Below are 22,586 nucleotides of genomic sequence, written 5' to 3' on the forward strand. Positions count from 1 at the left end.
GGTGCCGACTCTCTCCCCCCCTCCCCTGAAGGTGCTGACACTCTCTTCCACCCCCCCCTCCCCTGAAGGTGCTGACACACTTCCCCCCACCCCCCCGCCCTGAAGGTGCCGACTCTCTCCCCCCTCCCCTGAAGGTGCCGACTGTTTCTCCCCCCACTACCCCGCTCCCCTGAAGAGATTGTCCTAGGGTTCCAAAGAGTGCCAGGGTCAACTGGGAAGGAGGGTGGGGTGGGAGCTCTTGCTTTCTTACAACAACTGAGTGCGAGTCATCAAAGAGTGCTGTGAGTTTGGGTAAGTGTGAGAGTTCTTTAATTGTTATTTCTCTTTAAATCATTCTTGATAAGATTACTTTAAGCAGTTTAAGTAAAGGGGAAAAGTTAAATATTTGGGATTCTGTTGGTTTAAGAAGAGTAAAACAAGGTTACACTGCAGTAGGAGTAAATTGGCACAGCAGGCAGTGGAAACCAGTTTTCTAACCAATCAGCAGGGGTGACTCATTTGGCTGTAAACAAACAAACAAAGTATAAAAAGACCAGTCCTTGTGCGAGCAAGCACTGAGTGAGAGTCATCAAAGAGTGCTGAGAGTTTGGGGGAAGTGTGAGTTAGGGTAAGTGGGGTGTTAGGTGCTCTTTTCAAACTTTGACTCTGTGGGTTGTAGTTAATAAGGCCTTTCTGGTGCAGTGACTGTCGGTAAACCATTTAACTGGTGTAACTAGAGGGATTGATTTAATTTAAATCCAATTAATTAAAGGGGATACTAGCATCTAAAATCGGGCAGGTGGTGTCCATAACTAACAATAAAAAATTTAATTAATTACATAGAATGGAGCAGGTGATGTGTTACTGTTGCGAGATGTGGGAGCCGGTGAACCCCATTGAGGCTCACGGTGATTACGTCTGTGACAAGTGTCTGCTGCTACAGGAACTCCAGCTCCATGTTGATGAGCTGGAGTCTGAGCTTCAGACACTGCGACACATCAGGGAGGGGGAGAAGTACCTGGACTCTGTATCAGGAGGTGGTCACACCTATGAAGTTAATTAATTCAGATGTAGCCCATGGTCAGGGACAGGACGGTGTGACTACGAGTGAGGCAGGTACGGGGATCCAGGAGGTAGAGCTGGAGGAGCCGCAGCCCTTGCTCTTGTCCAACAGGTTCGAGGTTCTTACTCCCTGTGGGGGACAGGAGCAGGGACTGCAGGGAGGATGAGCAACCTGGCCACAGCACCGTGGAACGGGGGGCCATTCAAGAGGGGGGAGTAAATAGAAATGTTGTAGTGGTAGGGGATAGTATTAGGGGGATAGATAGAGTTCTCTGCAGCCGAGAGTGAGAGTCCCAAAGGCTGTGTGGGTTAAGGACATCTCCTCTGGGCTGGAAAGAAACTTGCAGTGGGAGGGGGGTGGATCCAGTTGTCGTGGTCCATGTGGTACAAACGACGTAGATAGGACTAGGAAGCCGGGTTCTGTTAAAGGAGTATGAGCAGCTAGGGGTCAAATTAAAAAACAGAACCTCAAGGGTAATAATCTCTGGATTATTACCTGAGCCACGAGCGAATTTGGCTAGGGCAAATAAAATTAGAGAGTTAAATGCGTGGCTCAAAGACTGGTGTGGGAGAAATGGGTTTTTGCTTCCTGGGACACTGGCAGCAGTACACTGGCAGGAGGGAGCTGTTCCGTTGGGACAGGCTTCACTTGGCCAGTGCTGGGACTAGAGTCCTGGCGGATCATATAACGAGGGCTGTAGAGAGGGCTATAAACTAACTAGTGGGGGGGGGGGGGGGGGGGGGGGGGGGGAGGTTCCTAGAGAGCAAATAATAAAAATGACAACAGAGAAGGTCATAGACTTAGGTAGCAGTGGGGAAATTAAAAACCAGAGCGTGTCAGGAAGGGGCAGAAGGTATGGAGTAAAAGGTAAAGTAATAAAAAGAGGGCAAAAGCAGGAACTAAGTGTCACAAAACATATTTGAAAGATCTCTATCTGAATGCACGTAGCATTCGTAACAAAATAGACGAGTTAATGGCACAAATAACTACATATGGGTATGATCTTGTGGCCATTACAGAAACATGGCTGCAGGGTGACAATGCCTGGGAATTAAACATACCAGGTTATTTAACGATCAGGAAGGACAGGCAGGAAGGAAGGGGAGGTGGGGTGGCTATGTTAATAAAGGAAGGAATCACTATAATAGAGAAATGATATTGGGTCAAAAGATCAGGATAATGAAACAGTTTGGGTGGAGGTAAGGAATAATAAGGGGAAAAAAACACTAGTGGGCATAGTCTATAGGCCTCCGAACAGTTGCAACTCTGTTGGACGGAGAATCAATCAGGAAATAGTTGAGGCTTGTAATAAGGGAACATCTATAATTATGGGGGATTTTAACTATCATATTAATTGGACAAATCAAATTGGGCAGGGCTGCCTTGAGGATGAGTTCATTGCGTGTATTAGGGATGGGTTTCTTGAGCAGTATGTAACTGAACCGACCAGGGGGGGGGGGGCAAGCAACCTTAGATCTGGTCCTGTGTAATGAGACAGGATTAATTAAAAATGTCCTAGTAAAGGATCCCCTTGGAAGGAGTGACCATAACATGGTTGAATTCCATAGTCAATTAGAGGGTGAGAAGGTTGGATCTCAAACAAGCGTGCTAAGCTTGAATAAAGGAGACTATGAAGGTATGAGAGCGGAATTGAGTAGAGTGGATTGGGAAAATAGATTAAAGGGTAAGACGATACATGATCAGTGGTGTACATTTAAGGAGTTATTTTACAACTTCCAAAAAATATATATTCCACCGAGAAGAAAAGGGTGTAAAAGAAAAGACAGCCATCCGTGGCTAAGTAAAGAAATTAAGGATAGTATTCGACTAAAAACAAGGGCATATAAGGTAGCCAAATCTAGTGGGAGGATAGAGGATTGGGAAAACTTTAAAAGACAGCAAAAAATAACAAAAAGATTGATTAAGAAAGGGAAGATAGATTATGAAAGTAAATTAGCAAAAAATATAAAAACAGATAGTAAGAGTTTTTATAGTTATATAAAAAGAAAAAGGGTGGCTAAAGTAAATGTTGGTCCCTTAGAGGATGAGACCGGGAAATTAATGGTGGGAAATATGGAGATGGCAAAAACACAATGAATATTTTGTATCAGTCTTTACAGTAGAAGACACTAAGAATATCCCAACACTGGACAAACAGGGGACTATGGGGGGGGGGGGGGGGGGGGGGAAGGAGCTAAACACGATCAAAATCACTAAGGAAGTGGTACTCGGTAAAATAATGGGACTCAAGGCGGATAAATCACCTGGACCTGATGGCTTGCATCCTAGGGTCTTGAGGGAAGTGGCGGTAGGGATTGTGGATGCATTGGTAATAATTTTCCAAAACTCCCTGGACTCAACAAAGGTCCTGGCAGACTGGAAAACTGCTAATGTAACGCCCTTATTTAAAAAGGGCAGTAGACAGAAGGCTGGAAACTATAGACCGGTTAGCCTAACATCTGCGGTAGGTAAAATTTTTGGAGTCCATTATTAAGGAGACAGTAACAGGACATTTGGATAATCATCATTTAATAGGACAAAGTCAGCATGGTTTTATGAAGGGGAAGTCATGTTTGACAAATTTGCTGGAGTTCTTTGAGGAAGTAACATATAGGGTGGATAAAGGGGAACCAGTGGACGTAGTGTATTTAGACTTCCAAAAGGCATTTGACAAGGTGCCACACAAAAGATTATTGCTTAAGATAAAAAATCACAGGATTGGGGGTAATATTCTGGCATGGATAGAGGATTGGCTATCTAACAGAAGGCAGAGAGTTGGGATAAATGGTTCATTCTCAGACTGGCAATCAGTAACTAGTGGTGTTCCGCAGGGGTCAGTGCTGGGTCCCCAACTCTTTACAATCTATATTAACGATTTGGAGGAGGGGACCGAGTGTAACATATCAAAGTTTGCAGATGATACTAAGATGGGAGGGAAAGTAGTGAGTGAGGAGGACATAAAAAACCTGCAAGGGGACATAGACAGGCTAAGTAAGTGGGCAGAGATTTGGCAGATGGAATACAATACTGGAAAGTGTGAGGTTATGCACTTTGGCAGGAAAAATCGTAGAGCAAGTTATTATCTTAATGGCAAGAAACTGGAAAGTACTGAAGTACAAAGGGATCTGGGGGTCCTGGTGCACGAAACTCAAAAGGTTAGTATGCAGGTGCAGCAAGTGATTAAGAAGGCCAATGGAATGTTGGCTTTCATTGCTAGGGGGATAGAATATAAAAATAGGGAGGTATTGCTTCAGTTGTACAAGGTATTGGTGAGACCGCACCTGGAATACTGCATACAGTTTTGGTGTCCATACTTAAGAAAAGACATACTTGCTCTCGAGTCAGTACAAAGAAGGTTCACTCGGTTAATCCCGGGGATGAGGGGATGGACATATGAGGAGAGGTTGAGTAGATTGGGACTCTACTCATTGGAGTTCAAAAGAATGAGGGGCGATCTTATTGAAACATATAAGATTGTGAAGGGGTTGGATCGGGTGGATGCGGGGAGGATGTTCCCGATGAGGGGTGAAACTAGAACTAGGGGGCATAGTCTTAGAATAAGGGGCTGCTCTTTCAAAACTGAGATGAGGAGGAACTATTTCACTCAGAGGGTGGTAGGTCCATGGAATATGCTGCCCCAAAAAGCTGTAGAAGCTACATCATTACATAAATTTAAAACAGAAATAGACAGTTTCCTAGAAGTAAAGGGAATTAAGGGTTACGGGGAGCGGGCAGGAATTTGGACATGAGTCTAGGTTCGGATCGGACATGGCCCTGTGGGTAGCGGAGCGGGCCCAGAGGCCGTGTAGCCTGATCCTGCTCCTATTTCGTGTGTCTAATTCTGTTAGATTCAGGAGATGGTTCTGTGATAGTAGATTGGCGGTTAGGATCAGATCAGCCATGATCTTATTGAATGGCGGAGCAGGCTCGAGGGGCCGATTGGCCTACTCCTACTTCTTATGTGCCAAGCTTGATACTGGAGCCAGTTAGCCTCTTACCCACAGTACATGGTACCACACAGAGGTGCCCCCAAAGTCAATGTGGAAGTCGGTATAACTGTCCTCCATTCCCATCAGGCAGTATTTCTGAACGCAGGGTTTAGGAAAGAAGGAGTCCTCTGGCCAGTAATTCTCCACCCACGAAAGCTTCCGCACAATATCAGGAACTTGCACCAAGTCTGACATCCTGTGTGCAAACCAGAATAAAACAGTAGCTTAATACAGGGTGCAGACAGCGAGCTAATCAGCACAGTGCGGCAGAGGTCAACATCAGTTCAACCGTGAACGGTGCCTCACCCTGCAGGACGGCAATTCAACACGGAGGGGTTTCCATTCAGTGTCAAATATACAAATAATGGGTAAAATAAAACCAAGACCGAGCAGGGGTGAGCGTTGCAGTGTCACAGCACTCGGACTTCTGCCCGAGAGACGTCACACAGGGTATTCCTGCTCCCTCAGGCACTGTCAAAATGTGAATTCACAGAGAGGCGCCTCACACTACATTAACAGAGCCTTTATAGCTCTCATATGAACCAGATCAAAGTTGTAGAAAAAGAAAATCAGCTCATCTCTTTCTCTCCCGCCCCAATAAAAACCAATGCTGATAAAGAGATAAAGGGGACAATTTTAGCACACAAAAATGGATGGGTTGGGAGCAGGTGGATTTAATGAGGTTGCCAGCCTCTGATTTAATCGGCTTCGCAGGTTGTACAGTGGTTTCCCAAGCCTTGGGAAACCCGGCAGCTGAAGTGAGGGGTGGACGGCTTCGGGGAGAAGGCAAGTGCCTTTCCAGCACTGCTTGTGGGCCAGGAGGAGCAGGAGTGCTTCCCCCAGCCCCCATACAAAGGCCCCCGGGACCAGGATCAGACCACCCCACCTCGGTTCGGGAATTGGACCTACCTTGCCCTCCAGCTAAACCTCCGCAGCATGTGGGGCAACCTAGACTTCCAGGGGTCCCGTCCGAAACTCCACCCCACCGCCTATGTAACCTACCGCTGTTTAATATCCAGGCCACGGGCCGCTCACCACGGGCTGCGGGCAGGGGCCGCTCACCACGGGCTGCGGGCAGGGGCCGCTCACCACGGGCTGCGGGCGCTCACCACGGGCTGCGGGCAGGGGCCATTTAGGAATTGCCTCCATTGATTGCTCTTTTTCGCAATGTTCATTGATCTCACTACTGACATGAATCAGTCATTCATGAAAGAAAGACTTATGAAATAATACTGAGCGGCCTACGAGTGGTGCTGTCCAGGGAGAGTATAAATACTCGGGCACGGGCCCAGCTTGCACAGGACATTAACAGGAACTAGTGAAGGACACAACCAGACCTCCATGTTGTAAAACAGTTGATTAAAGCTTTGTTTAACGCTTAGACCAAGTGCCTAGTAGTTTTCTTACGTCAACTACTGCTTGTGGGATCTTGCTGTCTGCAGATTGGTTGTCTCGTTTGCTGAAAAAATGTCTGCACTTTCATTGGCCATGGAGCGCTTTGGACACCAAGAATGTCTGTGATTCTGTGTGAATGTGAAAGGTGCTACATAAATGCAGTTTAGTTGTTTCTATTCACATGTAAATCTGTTGGCACATAAAACAGCCTCACGTTCAAATTGTTGAAGGTACATTACATTGCACATGCCAACACTGTCCAGCCACATTTCCAAATATCCAGCCACAAGCAACTTACTTTGTATCAGAAAATTCCAAGCTAATGACATTTAATACTTTGGTTCGATGGAGGGCAGTGTAATATTCTACAAACTCCTGCAGTTCCATCTTACAGTCAGCTTGCCGAGCCACATCGATCACATCGATCACCTTCTCACCACCTTGAGAGATTCAAAATGAATATTCAGATATATCTGGAAGCCATGTTATTTAGACAAGGATAACCTTTCACCCAACTACAGCCATGAAACAGCTAAAATAACAACCTATATAGCAGATGTAATACAGCAACATGGAGTTTCACGGGAGGGGTGTTGTGGGGGGAGGTAAACAGACACTGACCAAGAGTTAGGACAGTGACTGAACATGAGGCCAAGGTGTAGTGGATAGATGGCCGAGGGGTCTCGGAGGAGGTGGGAAGGGGGTAGATAGCTGAGGGGTCTCGCAGAAGTACAGAGTTTAGAGGTGTGTTGGCCGAAGGCTGTGCTGTTGATGGTGGAGTTGGGGAGGTGTAGGGAGATGTATGAAGACCAGAAGGTTAGGGCTCCAATGTAGGACTGGAAGAGATTTCAGAGATAGTGGGCAAAGCCTTGAAGGACTTGTACATGAGGATGGAAATTTTGAGATCAGACGCTGTGGGATGTGAAGCAATTGGGAGTTGAGGAGGACAAGGGTGATACATGAGCAGGATTTCGTGCAGGGTAGGATATGGGCGATTTAAAGTTTGTGTAAAATGCAGCTGGGAAGGCCAGCTAGAAAAGCATTGGACAGGTCAAGCCTGGAGCTGACCACGGCATGAATGACAATTTCATCGGCAGTGAGGAAGAGGGCAGACGATACTAAGGAGACAAAAATATATAGTCAGTGATGATTAGAATGAGGGGCATTAGAAGCTCAGCTCAGGGTCAAACAGACACCAAGACTGAAGAGGCTGCAGGAACAGAAAGATCTGGGGGCGCAAGTACGCAAATCTTTGAAGGTGGCAGGACAAGTTGAGAAGGCTGTTAAAAAAGCATATAGGATCTTTGGCTTTATAAACAAACAGAGGAATAGAGTACAAAAGCAAGGAAGTTATGCTAAACCTTCATAAAACACTGGTTAGATCTCAGCTGGAGTACTGTGGCAAATTCTGGGCACCAGAATTTAAGAAGGATGTAAAGGTCTTGGAGAGGGTGCAGAGATTTGCTGGAATGGTACCAGGGATGAGGGACTTCAGTTATATGGAGGCTGGAGAAGCTGGGATTGTTCTCCTTAGAGCAGAGAAGATTAAGGGGAGATTTGAGAGAGGTGCTAGTAAGTATAGGAATGGGAGGATAGAGCAGATGAATGCGTGGCTAAAGAGTTGGTGTAGGGGGGAGGGTTTTACTTTCCTGGATCACTGGGCCTGCTTCTGGGAAAGGTGGGACTTGTACAAGTCGGACGGGTTGCACCTGAACCAGAGCGGGACAAATATCCTTGCGGGGAGGTTTGCTAGCACTGTTGGGGGGGGGTTTAAACTAACTTGGCAGGGGGATGGGATACAGAGGGGAGCTGAAATAGGGGGGGGGATGTGCTGCCAATTATAGAGAAAAAAACAAGTCAGCTTGGTAGACAGGGCAAATATATAAGGGCAAGGCTGGATGGCATCTATTTTAATGCAGGGAGTCTTGCGAATAAGGTGGATGAACTGAAGGTGTTGATAAACACATGGGAGTATGATATTGTTGCTATCACGGAGACATGGTTGAGGGAAGGGCAAGACTGGCAGCTCAATATTCCGGGGTACAGAATCTTCAGGCGAGACAGAGGGGGAGGTATAAGAGGAGGGGGTGTCGCAATATTAATTAAGGAGTCAATTACTGCAGTAAGGAGGGATGATATATTAGCAGGGTCCTCTAATGAGGCCATATGGGTGGAGCTTAAAAACAAAAAGGGGGCAAGCACTTTGCTGGGAGTGTACTATAGGCCTCCAAACAGTCAGGGGGAGATAGAGGAACAGATATGTAGGCAAATCTCAGAGAAATGCGCAAATAATAGGGTAATAATAATGGGGGATTTCAACTTCCCCAATATTAACTGGGATAGTCAGAGTGTGAAAGGCTCAGAGGGTGTAGAATTCTTAAAGTGCATCCAGGAGAGCTTTTTGAGCCAGCATGTAGAAAGTCCTACAAGAGAGGGGGCGGTACTGGACCTAATTCTAGGGAATGTGGCCGGCCAAGTGGAAAAAGTGCTAGTAGGTGAGCACTTTGGTGATAGTGACCATAATATGGTAAGATTTAAGGTGGCCATGGAAATGGACAGGGATGGGCCGGAAATAAAGGTTCTAAATTGGGGGAAGGCCGATTTTAATAGGATAAGGCAGGATCTGGCCAAAATGGACTGGGATCAGCTACTTGTAGGAAAATCCACATCGGAGCAATGGGAGGCTTTCAGAAGGGAGATTGAGATCATACAATGGCAACATGTTCCCGTAAAGGTCAAGGGTGGTTCCAAAAACCACAGGGAACCTTGGATGTCAGGGGATATACGAGAATGGATTAGGAAAAAAAGGAGGGCTTTTGGTAGATACAAAAGGCTAAAGACGGAGGAAGCCCTAGAGGAGTACAAAAAGTGCAGGGGGATACTTAAAAAAGAAATTAGGAGATCAAGGAGGGGCCATGAAATAACACTGGCAAGCAAAATAAAGGAAAATCCGAAGATGTTTTATAAGTATATTAAGGGTAAGAGGATAACTAGGGAAAAAATAGGGCCCATTAGGGACAAAAGTGGCAATCTGTGTGTGGAGCCGGAAGATGTAGGAGGGGTTCTAAATGAATTTTTTGCATCTGTTTTCACTATGGAGAAGGACGATGTAGACATAGAAATAGGGCGGGGGGACTGTGATATGCTCGAACATATTAACATCGAGCGGGAGGAGGTATTGGCGGTTTTAGCTGGCCTAAAAATGGATAAATCCCCAGGCCCGGATGAAATGTATCCCAGGCTGCTGTGTGAGGCAAAGGAGGAGATTGCGGGGGCTCTAACACATATATTCAGGACCTCTCTGGCCACAGGGGATGTGCCAGAGGACTGGAGAACCGCTAATGTAGTACCATTATTCAAGAAGGGTAGTAGGGAAAAACCGGGGAACTACAGGCCAGTGAGCCTAACATCAGTGGTAGGAAAATTATTGGAAAAAATCCTGAGGGACAAAATTTGTCTCCACTTGGAGAGGCAAGGATTAATCAGGGATAGTCAACATGGCTTTGTCAAGGGAAGATCATGTCTGACTAATTTGATTGAATTTTTTGAGGGGGTGACTAGGTGTGTGGATGAGGGTAACGCAGTGGATGTGGTATACATGGATTTCAGTAAGGCCTTCGATAAAGTCCCGCACAGGAGACTGGTCAAGAAGGTAAGAGCCCATGGAATCCAGGGTGCCTTGGCACATTGGATACAAAACTGGCTTAGTGGCAGAAGGCAGAGGGTGATGGTCGAAGGTTGTTTTTGTGACTGGAAGCCTGTGGCCAGTGGGGTACCACAGGGATCGGTGCTGGGTCCCTTGCTGTTTGTGGTCTACATTAATGACTTGGATATGATTGTAAAGGGTATGATCAGTAAGTTCGCGGATGATACAAAAATTGGTAGGGTGGTAAATAGCGAGGAGGGTAGCCTCAGTCTGCAGGACGATATAGATGGGTTGGTCAGATGGGCGGAACAGTGGCAAATGGAATTTAACCCGGAAAAGTGCGAGGTGATGCACTTTGGGGGGGACTAACAAGGCAAAGGAATACACAATGAATGGAAAGACCCTAGGCAAGACGGAGGGTCAGAGGGATCTGGGTGTGCAAGTACACAGATCCCTGAAGGCGGCGGAACAGGTGGATAAGGTGGTAAAAAAGGCATATGGGATACTTGCCTTCATTAGCCGAGGCATTGAATATAAGAGCAAGGAGGTTATGATGGAGCTGTATAAAACACTGGTTAGGCCACAGCTGGAATATTGTGTGCAGTTCTGGTCGCCACACTACAGGAAGGATGTGATCGCGTTAGAGAGGGTGCAGAGGAGGTTCACCAGGATGTTACCAGGGCTGGAGCGCTTCAGCTATGAGGAGAGACTGGGCAGGTTGGGTTTGTTTTCCTTGGAGCTGAGGAGGGACATGATTGAGGTGTACAAAATTATGAGGGGCATAGATAGGATGGATGCTGAGGAGCTTTTTCCCTTAGTAGAGGGGTCAATAACTAGGGGGCATAGATTCAAGGTAAAGGGCGGGAGGTTTAGAGGGGATTTGAGAAAGAACTTTTTCACCCAGAGGGTGGTTGGAGTCTGGAACTCACTGCCTGAAAGGGTTGTGGAGGCAGAAACCCTCACAACATTTAAGAAGCATTTGGATGAGCACTTGAAATGCCATAGCATACAAGGCTACGGGCCAAATGCTGGAATATGGGATTAGATTAGACAGGGTGTGATGGCCGGCGCGGACACGATGGGCCGAAGGGCCTCTATCCGTGCTGTATTACTCTATGACTCTATGACAGAGTATTTGGGGAGAAACTGTTCCCAGTGGCAGAAGGGCCGGGAATCAGATTTACGGTAATTGGCAAAAGAACTAGAAGGAAGATGAGATTTTTTTTTTATGCATCAAGTTGTAATTTGGAACGCGCTGCCTAAAAGGGCGGTGGAAGCAGATTCAGTAATAACTTTCAAATGGGAATTGTATAAATACTCAAAGGGGAAAAATTTGCAGGGCTATGGGTGACAAATGATTGAGATTGGCTGGCCTCTGCTGCACCAAGGATTTAACATTATGGGACGTTCCATCTATTCCCCACCCTCCAATATCCAGGATCAGGAGGCTACACTGCAAGCGTGCAGCATTGTTGAACTTTGCTTGTGGCTGTATCATGTGTTAATACTGGGTGCAGCCATCTCTTACCCACATACTCTTGCACATCCCTGACAGAAAAGGTGCTTGGTGGGAGAGCAATTCCAAGTCCATCTATCTTGGACACCAAGATGGGAAATTCAAACCTGTGCTTTTCCAGGTACCTGTGTGTCAGCTGGGCACCATGCATTTTGATGAGGATTTCACCGGCACTGTCAGAAACAAACAAACATACAGGCGTTACGGAGCTCACTGGCACCAGTAGAGAAACATCCTCGACTAATTCTGGGGCAACAGAGCAATGCCATACTCCAACCATCCAGCACACTTGGCACTGTGCAGTCGGGCATGGATTCACACTCATGTTCCCACACATAGTGAATCGTGACCTCACCCATGCCTCCAGTGGAAAACTGTACAAGTCAAGTATTGACTGAAGGGAAATAAATGCGGTGCAGTCTGCTGCACCCCGTCTGGTCAGTTACAACGTTTTTGGCAGAGGGTTAGGAGCAGGTAATGTGCCGGCCATCCCGTCCACAGTATGGTGTTGAAAGACTGGAATGGGGATGATGGGAAACAGCATCATGCAGAATGATCTCAAAGGTAATGTCCTCACTTTAATTGAACCAATCTCCTGCTTAAAGCAAAGTTCTCCCCATGGTGAATGAACGGAAAATCAGAATTATTTGGATCAGATTTCTACACACCAGACCATGCTAAATCTTGATCACCTGTTCGCCCCAGAACTGAACTTCAAATCCCACATCCTGTCCATCACTTAATCGCTGCTACAGCTCCCCCATTCTTCCCTACCTCAGTCCATCAGCTGCTGAAACCCTTATCCATGCCTTTGTCACCTCGAGACCTGATTATTCCAACACTTGCCTGGCTGACCCACTCCCACTTGTCAATTTTCCCCCACTTACTAATAATCTATATTGGCTGCCTGTTCCTCAACTGTCACTTGTGGTTTTCTCTCCTTTCCTTCTGTCTTTTATTGTTTTCCAATTTCCCTACCTCTCCTCTCTCCCTTCCCTTCCCCCTTCCCATCCTCCCCCTACTTTCCTGCCTTGCCTCACCTTCCCCTCTAATCCGGTCTTCCCTCCCCATCACTCTCCCCACTTCCCTTCTCATCCTGCAGATTGAAAGGTGCAGCACACCAGATATTGAGGTGAACCTAAATTTGGTGGCTGGGTCAGTAACATGAGCCAGTGACACCTCCAGCTCAGAATAGTAGCCAGAAGACCTACAGGCCCAAAATCCAAATCAGTCACTTTTCAACAAGTAGGATACTTAGCTTTTTGGTCTTTGTTGCCTGGCCCCATCAGTCCCTCCAATGTGAAGGGGGCCCCAGGTGTGAGGCCCATTGTCAGCTTCTTGGGACAACCCTGCAAATACACATTTGCGGGTGCAAGGACTGGGAAATGAGTCAGCAGGGCTGGGAACACCTCTTCAGTATCTTGCCAACACCAGGTTTCCACCTATTGCAAGTGGAGGCCTTGTTGCGCCTCTGAGAAATGCTGGAAATCCCAGGACAATATATGAGACAGGGACCACCCGTAATGGGTCTCCACCTCCTTTTCCTCTGTATGGTGCCAGTGAAGCATTCCCCAGGTGCTATGGAGAGGAGTATAGGGGCCAGGTCTTTTAGTTATCCAGCTTTAAACAAACAGCTTTTAATATACTACAACCACACATGGAACTACACCAGACTATTAAAGGATTCCCATACCTGGGAAAGTGCCGGGCTCGTAGCTCCCTGATAAAGACTGGTGTCCCCGCCTGTATCAGTTTAACACAGTCTGCTGTCTCTGTATAGTCGTGTCGGTGCCAGTTCTTCCGTTTCTTCACTGAGAGTCAAAGAGTAAAGCAAAAAAATAGCGGATGAAGTTGACGCAAATATCTACAGGAATAAAGCCTGCCACTGGACTGGATTGAGAATCAGATGAACTGGAGCAAAGGCAAATTTGGAGAGATAGAAACGATAAACTGCTCACGCATCCCAACAAAGGTGCTCAATCTAACATTTGGAATATTCAACAAATACTCAATCCAACATTCACAATTCGGGGGACAGAGGCTGGGGTGCATCCACCTGGGATCTCTGTTACTGATCCCATCAAAATGCGCAGGGTCAGGGGACATCCCTTAGTTTGAACACCACTACCAGGTCCCATGCCACTCAGGGCACATCTAGGTTGCCCTCTTTGTATATTAGCCCCAAAGGTTGCTGGTTGCATGAGTTGGTGTGGAAGGAGGGGTGTGGGGTACTGGATCTTCCTCCCCTCAGCAAGAATGTGCCCCATGCTGCCAGATCATACAAACATACGAATTAGGAGCAGGAGTCGGCCACTCGAGCCTGCTCCGCCATTCAATAAGATCATGGCTCATCTGATTACTCCACATACCCGCCTACCCCCGAGCTTATCAAGAATTTATCTACACCGGCCTTAAAAATATTCAAAGACTGTGCTTCCACAGCCCTCTGAGGAAGAGAGTTCCAAAGACTCACGACCCCTTGAGAAAAAATTTCTCCTCATCTCTGTCTTAAATGGGCGACCCCTTATTTTTAAACAGTGACCCCAGTTCTAGATTCTCCCACAGGAGGAAACATTTTCTCCACATCCACCCTGTCCAGACCCCTCAGGATCTTGTATGTTTCAATCAAGTCACCTCTTAATAAACTCCAGCAGATACAAGCTTAGCCTGTCCAACCTTTCCTCATAAGACAAGCCGCCCATTCCAGGTATTAGTCTAGTAAACCTTCTCTGAACTGCTTCCAATGCATTTACATCCTTATATAAGGAGACCAATACTGTACACAATACTCCAGATGTGGTTCCACCAATGCCCTGCATAACTGAAGCATAACCTCCCTACTTTTGTATTCAATTCCCCTCGCAATAAACGATAACATTCTATTAGCTTTCCTAATTACTTGCTGTACCTACATAGTAACCTTTTGCAATTCATGCACTCGGACACCCAGATCCCTCTGCATCTCAGAGTTCTGCAATCTCTCACCATTTAAATAATATGCTTCTTTTTTTATTCTTCCTGCCAAAATGGACAATTTCGCATTTTCCCACATTATACTCCATTTGCCAGATCTTTCCCCACTCACTTAACCTATCTATATCCCTTTGTAGCCTCATGTCCTCTTCACAATTTACTTTCCTACCTATCTTTGTGACATCAGCAAATTTAGCAACCATACCTTCGGTCCCTTCATCCAAGTCATTTATACAAATTGTAAAAAGTTGAGGCCCCAGCACTGATCCCTGTAGCACAACACTCTAGGATTGGACCCTTCAGTTTATATTTCCTCTCCTCATTCTTGACCAAAATGCTCCCAGCAGTGGGTTGCGGAGGGCGGAGGCTGGGAGTGGGGCCGGGAGAGTGAGTGTGGAGAGTGAGTGGCAGGGAGGAGGCCTTCAGCAGCAGACGGAGGCTGGGAGTGGGGCCGGGAGAGTGAGTGTGGAGAGTGAGTGGCAGGGAGGAGGCCTTCAGCAGCAGATGGGCCGAGGCAGTGGGGGAGGGAGGCGGCCGGGTTGGGTCCTGTGGAGGATGTGACACTGTGACCGGCTCCAAGTGGCCCTGAATGAAGCTTCTCCTCCACAGTGGCGGTACCCCTTCCCCGGGGATGGCGCAGCTCCGGCTCCCGGCTCTCTGCCTCATTCCAATCCTGGAGTATATGCTGCTGGCATTCGCATTTTTGGTGACTTTGTGGCAAGCCTCCTCTTCAACTCTCCAACGGGTCGTCGTGCCCATCTGAGCATGAGCTTCCTCTCCCAAATATGGTCCAGTAACATCTCCACCTTCCAAAAACCAAGGTGCCCTACCACTGATCGCTGACATCTCGTGAATCTGGCCACTTTGTTCCTGCTCTTTGCAAAGTCCTTTTCAGCTGCTGAATGACAGCAACATGCAGTTCTCCTGTCCCTTACCGGTGAGCTACCAATCCCAGGCGCTACTCATGTCTGTAGCGCACTCACAAAACCCAGAAACTGGGCCAGGTTCAACGCTGGTTCCCGCAGGTGGGGCTAATCCCACTGTAACCTGCTGGCCTATTTCTATCAGGGGAGAAGTACACAAACGCAAGCAGGGCCTGGTTCAAACAGCAAGGGTTGCACTGCCAGGGAAGGACTGAAAAACTCATATTGCAAAGATTTCTCCATTTTTTTTAATTTTTTTTTTAAAATAGAAAACATCTCAAATTCCAGATGGGGAGGGATTGAAAGAATGAGCGTCAGCATTCCACAATTAAAAAAGGTATTAAAAGACAATTTGCATGGCAAGATGTTTTCTTGCAAAAGCTTCCAGACTTATACTCACTCAGGGAGGCTCCATGTAATATGGCACAGTTTGGACAGTGGTACAAGTCAATGTCGACGGCTTGATGCTCCTCCACCCGTACACAGCTGAAACATAGAACACAAAATACAGATCTACACCCACTCGACACAGAGGGGGACAGGCACTGCTAAACCTTGGCACAGTGCCATGACAGGACCAAGAACCAGTGTGTCCATCCCACTCTTAGTTTAAGTGAATAGTCCAGTACCACTGGCATCATACAGTAAACTGATTCCAAGTTTCACTTTGAAAGGCCACCAATTCTGCACTCATGGAATATCGTAACGCCCTAAACCCCCAGGGCTCTGTTGGTAAAGGTAGTGTGTAACTAGAAAACCATGGGCTTCATTCCCAATCGGATTTCAGCTAGGTACTGTTGGGGTGGTGAATTTGGCCTCTTTGCCCCTCAGCTGCAGAGGAGACAATCAGCAAAATACAATCCCCACCTATTACCTACATATATCAGATGCGATCTAATGGCAATAAAGAGCTCCAAGTTTTGCAGACATCTTGGTTACACTGCACGTAGTTACTATCCTAAACCAAATGATCACTGGAATGGAAATACAGATAAACAACGCAGCAGAATTTCTTGTTGCGCAACTGTTTGTCACAAAGAATACTCATCATCCAGTCCCACAATCCCATTTTGAAGACACGTACAGGAAGGTACAGGATTGGGACACAATATTACAGGAAGGGGGAAAAAAAGAGTAGAAAGAGATAAAAAGAGAGAGAGCGCAAGAGAATGCAAAAGAGAAAGAGAGAAAGGCAGCCTTGTGGGGGGAAAGGGGGTCCCAGAAGAAGGGGACCCAAACTGCTATTGGCCCTTTTTAGTCATCAGGCCCCAACACCTCTCATCATGTCTGCGGCCATTAGCCTGCTTTCCTGAAATCTCTGCAACTCCTTGATACCCCCGCATCAGCTGGTTTGCATCTTTATATTCCTGTGTTAAGCACAGATTTTCTGCTTCCTAGGAATGAAATCAGGAAGCACTGCTTCACACAAAGGACAGTAGAAATCTTGAACACTTGAGCACGGTGGCATAGTGGTTAGCACTGTTGCCTCACAGCGCCAGGGACCCGGGTTCGAATCCGGCCTCGGGTGACTGTCTGTGTGGAGTTTGCACATTCTCCCCGTGTTTGCGTGGGTTTTCTCCGGGTGCTCCGGTTTCCTCCCACAGTCCAAAGATGTGCGGGTTAGGTTGATTGGCTGTGATAAATTGACCCTTAGTGTTAGGGGGATTAAATACGTGGGGTTACGGGGATAGGGTGGGATATGTGTTGGTGTTGGGGTTATGGGGATCGGGTGGGATATGTGTCGGTGCAGGCTTGATGGGCCGAAATGGCCTCTATCTGCACTGTGGGGTTTCTGTGATTCCCCCAGAAGGCAGTGCATGCTGGGGTTCATTTGAAATTTTCAAGACTGAGATGGGTAGATTTTTGTTGGGCAAGGGTATCAAGGGATATGGATCAAAGGCAGGTAAATGGAGTTGAGGCACAGATCAGCCATGATCTAATTGAATGGCAGAACAGGCTTGAGGGCCTGAACGGCCTCCTTCTGTTCCTATGTTCGTTCGTAAACAAACTAAAGTTACCTCATTAAATTGCTCAAAATTTCATCCCTTATACAGTTTTAAAGTATAAATAAAAGTCTCAGCCTCAAAAATGGTGCACAAGTGAGATTTGTAACTGAATTCTCCATAAACAATTGGTTTTGCTTCCAATTGTTAAAAAGCCCCAATCACAGGTACTGCCGTTCAGTGTATTTTGTCTAGCAGGAGTTCATATTTGGAAGCTTAGCAGGTCTGAGAAGACAGCCTCGTTACACAGTGAAGGGATACACCACTGATCCCCTGGAAGCATGCAAAGAAATTCTGAAAACTCCACAGCCGAGATTGAAAAGCTCCCCCTTAACTCTTGTAAGGTGAGAATATACAGTCAGAGCCCGAGAAGCAAAAACTAAAACTACTAAAATCACATATGATGCTTTGATTATCATGAAATTTCTAATGCCCAAAATATTTCAGCAATTGTGGGAAAAAAGGCAAAGACACATTTTCTTAAAGCATTTAAAGTAATTTCACTGGTTCAGCACTAAACTGTGATGTTTACAACAGAAAAGTTGGCAAAACATGCTTAACCAAAAAACAAGGCAACAGGAAGCAAGGTTTGTAGACATGAAATGCGTGCAACAGGCATAAGGGTTTTAACAATACAAGAAAATCTTGCAGCTGTCTACACTTCCTGTCAACTTTTCTCATTCTAAATTCCTGTCCTTATTTACAGTATTGTAGGGACGGAGGTTCCTATTGAAAAGGCTGAGTTTGACTCAGGCAATTAAAACAATGAACTTTAATGCAACAAAACAGGTTTTAACTAGAAACTGCTGGAATACATCAAATACAGGTCTGCTCTCCTTGAAGGTTCCAGGAGGACTGCTCCCCTGGTCTGAAGGCTGACGTCATCACGTTCTTCCCGCCATTGGGGAATCACGTGACTTCATTCACCCTCAATCAATGTTTTTTTGCAGCAGTTAACCCGTTCCCCCCCAGTTAGCAATAAGTATTTACATTTATACAGCGCCTTTAACATAGTAAAATGTCCCATGGCACTTCACAGGAACGTTAGTAAACAAAATTTGAACCAATCCACAAAGAGATATTAGGACAGGTGACCAAAAACTTGATTAAAGTAGGTTTTAAAGGAGCATCTTAAAAGGAGGCGAGCCAGAGAGATTTAGGGAGAGAATTCCAGAGCATAGGCAGCTGAAGGCACAGCCGTTGATGGTAGAGAGTGATGAAAATTGAGGAAGCGCAAGAGGCCAGAATTGGAGGAGCACAGAGATCTCGGTGGGTTGTAGGGCTGGCGGAGGTTACAGAGATAGAGAGGGGCGAGGCCATGGAGGGATTTGAACACAAGAATGAGAATTTTTAAATGGAGGCGCTGCCAGACCAGATGCCAATGCAGGTGATGGATGAACAGGACCTGGAGAGTGTTAGGATATGGACAACAGAGTGTTGAATGAGCTGAAGTTTGTGGAGTTTAAGCACAATCTGTGCGAGTTCCCCAGCACTGAGCTGAGAAACAGGCACCTTAGTTTTCAAAGCACTTATAGCACCTATGATGCATTTGTTGGGTCAGGGAAAAGAAAACAGCAGGCCCAGGAGAGCCCCAATAAAACACTAATTTAAAAAGCAAAATATTGCTCATGCTATAAATCAAACAGAAAATGCTAGAAACACCCAGTTATGATAAACTCCTCTGTTCTCGTCACAGATCCTGACTGACCTACTTCCAAAATATTTTTCTTCTGTTTAAAATAAAAACTGTTCAATTAAAACTTCAATTGAATTTAAAAGTTGAAATCTAAACTGAACAGAAGCCAGAGGCATCTGGAAGCTGCAAGAAAGGCCTGAAATTTAAGAAAATTTTAATCAACTTAATAATATTACCCTCAGTAAACATGACTGCAAAATGAAATGTTAAATTTAAATATAAAAACTTACCTGTAGTACAACCTGAGCTGGGAGACAGACCCTGGAGGAGCAACAGCGCCACCTAGCGTTGGAAAGACTGAAGGGTAAGTACAGTATGAGGGTAGGTATACATACCTTACAATTGAAAGTTATACCCAGCAATAATAATAATAAAACTTTATTGTCATTGCACAAGTACATGAACAACGAAATGTGATCTTGCAAGCTCCCATGACTGGAAGAAGCAAAGCCGCTGCGTCGGTGCGCGCCGCCATTCCATTTCCACCATTCCTCCTGTCCGACAATCTTCAGCCCACCGCCCGGGCCTGCTCACCAGCCGCTCCTCCCGTGGCTCCTTCCGTGACCTTCTCACCAACCGCCCCTCCTCGGGGCTCCTTCCGTGACCTTCTGCACCTGGTCTTCCCTGATGATCACCCCTCCAGGTACTAACCAGGCCTGGCTCTGCTTAGCTTCCAAGCCTTGCCAGTGACCCTGTCTCTAGTCCCAGGAACAGGGCTAGATGTGACGCAGCAAATAACTGACGATAGCAAAATACTGCGGATGCTGGACATCCAAAATAACAACAGAAAATGCTGGAAAAACTCAGCAGGCCAGGCAACATCCGCGGAGAGAGAAATACAGTCAATGTTTTAGGTCGAAACCCTTCGTCAGGACTGAAAAAGCACAAGAAATGAAACAGATTAAAAGGCCAGTTTGGGGGCTGGGAAATGGGGAGGAGAGAACAAAAGAGAAGTTAAGAGACATTAAGAGGTATTCAAAACCAGACGAGATGGTGATCGGACTAGTGGAGACAAAAGACGGCTCTAGATTAGGTGTGAAATGCGCTGGCAGAATGGGAGACAGCTGCCATGTGGGAGAGAGAAAGAGGGAAGGGCCAAAACAAAGGTGTGGATAAAAAATATGTAAAAATGTAATAGGGGCCGAGGTTATGATCTGACATTGTTGAACTGATATTGAGTCCGGAAGGCTGTAAAGTGCCTAATCGGAAGATGAGGTGCTGTTCCTCGAGCTTACGCTGGGTTTCCGTGGAACAATGCAAGAGCCCGAGTACGGTGAGGTCCGAGTGGGAATGGGGCGGTGAATTAAAATGACAGGCGACCGGAAGCTTGGGGTCACCCTTACGGACTGAACGGAGGTGTTTGGTCTCCCCAATGTAGAGGAGACCACATCGTGAGCAGCGAATACAGTATACTAGATTGCAAGAAGTACAAGTAAATCGCTGTTTCACCTGGACAGTGTGGCATTTACAGGAAGTGTGCACGGGATGCAAAACTATAGATCTTCCATGACACTGCTCATAGCTTGCTGGAGGATATGGTGTTATACCATGTAGGGAATAACATGAGGGCCACAAATTTATGGTGACTAAAAAAATCAAATTCCATTTATATGAAGTGGTTTTCTGGGATCTTTCCTGATACATAACATAATAAGAACATAAGACGTAGGAGCAGGTGTAGGTCATTTGGCCCCTCGAGTCTACTCCGCCATTCAATAAGATCATGGCTGATCTGATCTTGGCCTCCACTCCACTTCCCTGCCCGCTCCCCATAACACTTGACTCCCTTATCATTCAAAAATCTGTCTATCTCCACCTTAAATATATTCAATGACCCAGCCTCCACAGCTCTCTGGGGAAGAGAATTCCACAGATTCACGACCCTCAGAGAAGAAATTCCTAATTTCCGATTTAAAAGGGCGACCCCTTATTCTGAAATTATGCCCCCAGTTCTAGATTCCCCCACTAGGGGAAACAGCCTCTCTGCATCTACCCTGTCAAGCCCCTTCAGAATCTTATATGTTTCAATAAGATCCCCCCTTATTCTTCTAAACTCCAATGAGTATAGGCCCAACCTGCTCAACCTTTCTTCATAAGACAACCCCTTCATCTCCGGAATCAACCTGGTGAACCTTCTCTGAACTGCCTCCAATGCAAGTATATCCTTCCTTAAATAAGGAGACCAAAACTGTCCGCAGTACTCGGGTGTGGTCTCACCAGCGCCCTGTACAGTTGTAACAGGACTTCCCTGCTTTTATACTCCATTCCCTTTGCAATAAAGGCCAACATTCTATTTGCCTTCCTAATTACTTACTGTACCTGCATGCTAACTTTTTGTGATTCATGTACGAGGACCCCCAGATCCCTCTGTACCTCAGCATTTTGTAATCTCTCTCCATTTAAATAATCATTTGCTTTTTAATTTTTCCTACCAAAGTGGATAACCTCACATTTTCCCACATTAAACTCCATCTGCCAGATTTTTGCCCACTCACTGAGCCTGTCTGTATCCCTTTGGAGATTCTTTGCGTCCTCCACACAATTTGCTTTCCCACCTATCTTTGTATCATCAGCAAATTTGGCTACATTACACTCGGTCCCTTCATCCACGTCATTAATATAGATTGTAAATAGTTGAGACCCCAGCACTGATCCCTGCGGTACCCCACTAGTTACAGATTACCAACCGTAAAATGGCCCATTTATCCAGACTCTCTGCTTTCTGTCAGCCAATCCTCTATCCATGCTAATATATTACCCCCAACCCCATGAGCATTGAATTCTATGACTCCATTATTCTGTGAAAACTGTAAGTGAGTGGTATTTATATTCTATATATACTCTTTTACCCATTATGCATTTAATCTTTTTACCTCTCATCATTGTTAAAGCGGAGGATACACAGCAGGATGCACCAATTGGATGTAGGTGGCTTGTATTGATACACACTTGGTGTGGAGCTTAGCTACACTGGAGGCTCGGTTCGGGGCTTCACACAATGGAGCGAGACCTTGAGGTTTGACAATCATTTGGAAAAACAAGCAAATACAGCTAGAAGCTGAGGAAAAACAACCTAGTTCAAAAGCAAAATACTGCGGATGCTGGAAATCTGACATAACAGAAAATGCTGGAAACATTCAGCAGGTCAGGCAGCATCTGAGGAGAGGGAAACAGAGTTAACATTTCAAGTCGATTACCTTTCGTCAGAACTGGAAAAAGTTAGAGATATATACAGGATTTAAGCAAGTGCAGGGGACAGGGAAGGGGGGGGAGGGGAGGAAAGAACAAAAGGGAAGGCATGTGATAGGGTGCAAGGGAGGAGAGATTAAATGACAAAAGGGATGATTGTACAAGGCAAAAGGAGAAGGTAATGGGACAAGTAAAGAAACAAAAGATGAGTCTA

At 46.1% G+C, this 22,586-nt stretch overlaps 1 protein-coding gene and 1 long non-coding RNA gene across 2 annotated transcripts in view; both read right to left on the reverse strand.

Moving 5' to 3' along the window:
• Positions 1-16,122, reverse strand: part of LOC147105941 (lysine-specific demethylase 7B-like) — a 195,498-nt gene extending 179,376 nt beyond the window's left edge. The window contains 6 exon segments of the mRNA XM_086009771.1: positions 5,041-5,227; positions 6,725-6,866; positions 11,601-11,761; positions 13,282-13,399; positions 15,885-16,032; positions 16,114-16,122. Coding sequence (XP_085865897.1) covers positions 5,041-5,227; positions 6,725-6,866; positions 11,601-11,761; positions 13,282-13,399; positions 15,885-16,032; positions 16,114-16,122 — 765 coding nt within the window.
• Positions 16,123-19,548: 3,426 nt separating this feature from the next.
• On the reverse strand, positions 19,549-20,984 carry LOC147105942 (uncharacterized). Its single transcript, XR_015081300.1, has 2 exons — positions 19,789-20,984; positions 19,549-19,748 (listed from the first exon to the last, which is right to left on the reverse strand). It is a non-coding gene; the product is annotated as an uncharacterized LOC147105942 (long non-coding RNA).
• Between the last annotated feature and the right edge of the window lie 1,602 nt (positions 20,985-22,586).

This window comes from Somniosus microcephalus, chromosome 16 (assembly GCF_052327205.1).
Source record: "Somniosus microcephalus isolate GS21.2 chromosome 16, FLI_Smic_1.0, whole genome shotgun sequence".
NCBI classification, from domain to species: Eukaryota; Metazoa; Chordata; class Chondrichthyes; order Squaliformes; family Somniosidae; genus Somniosus; species Somniosus microcephalus.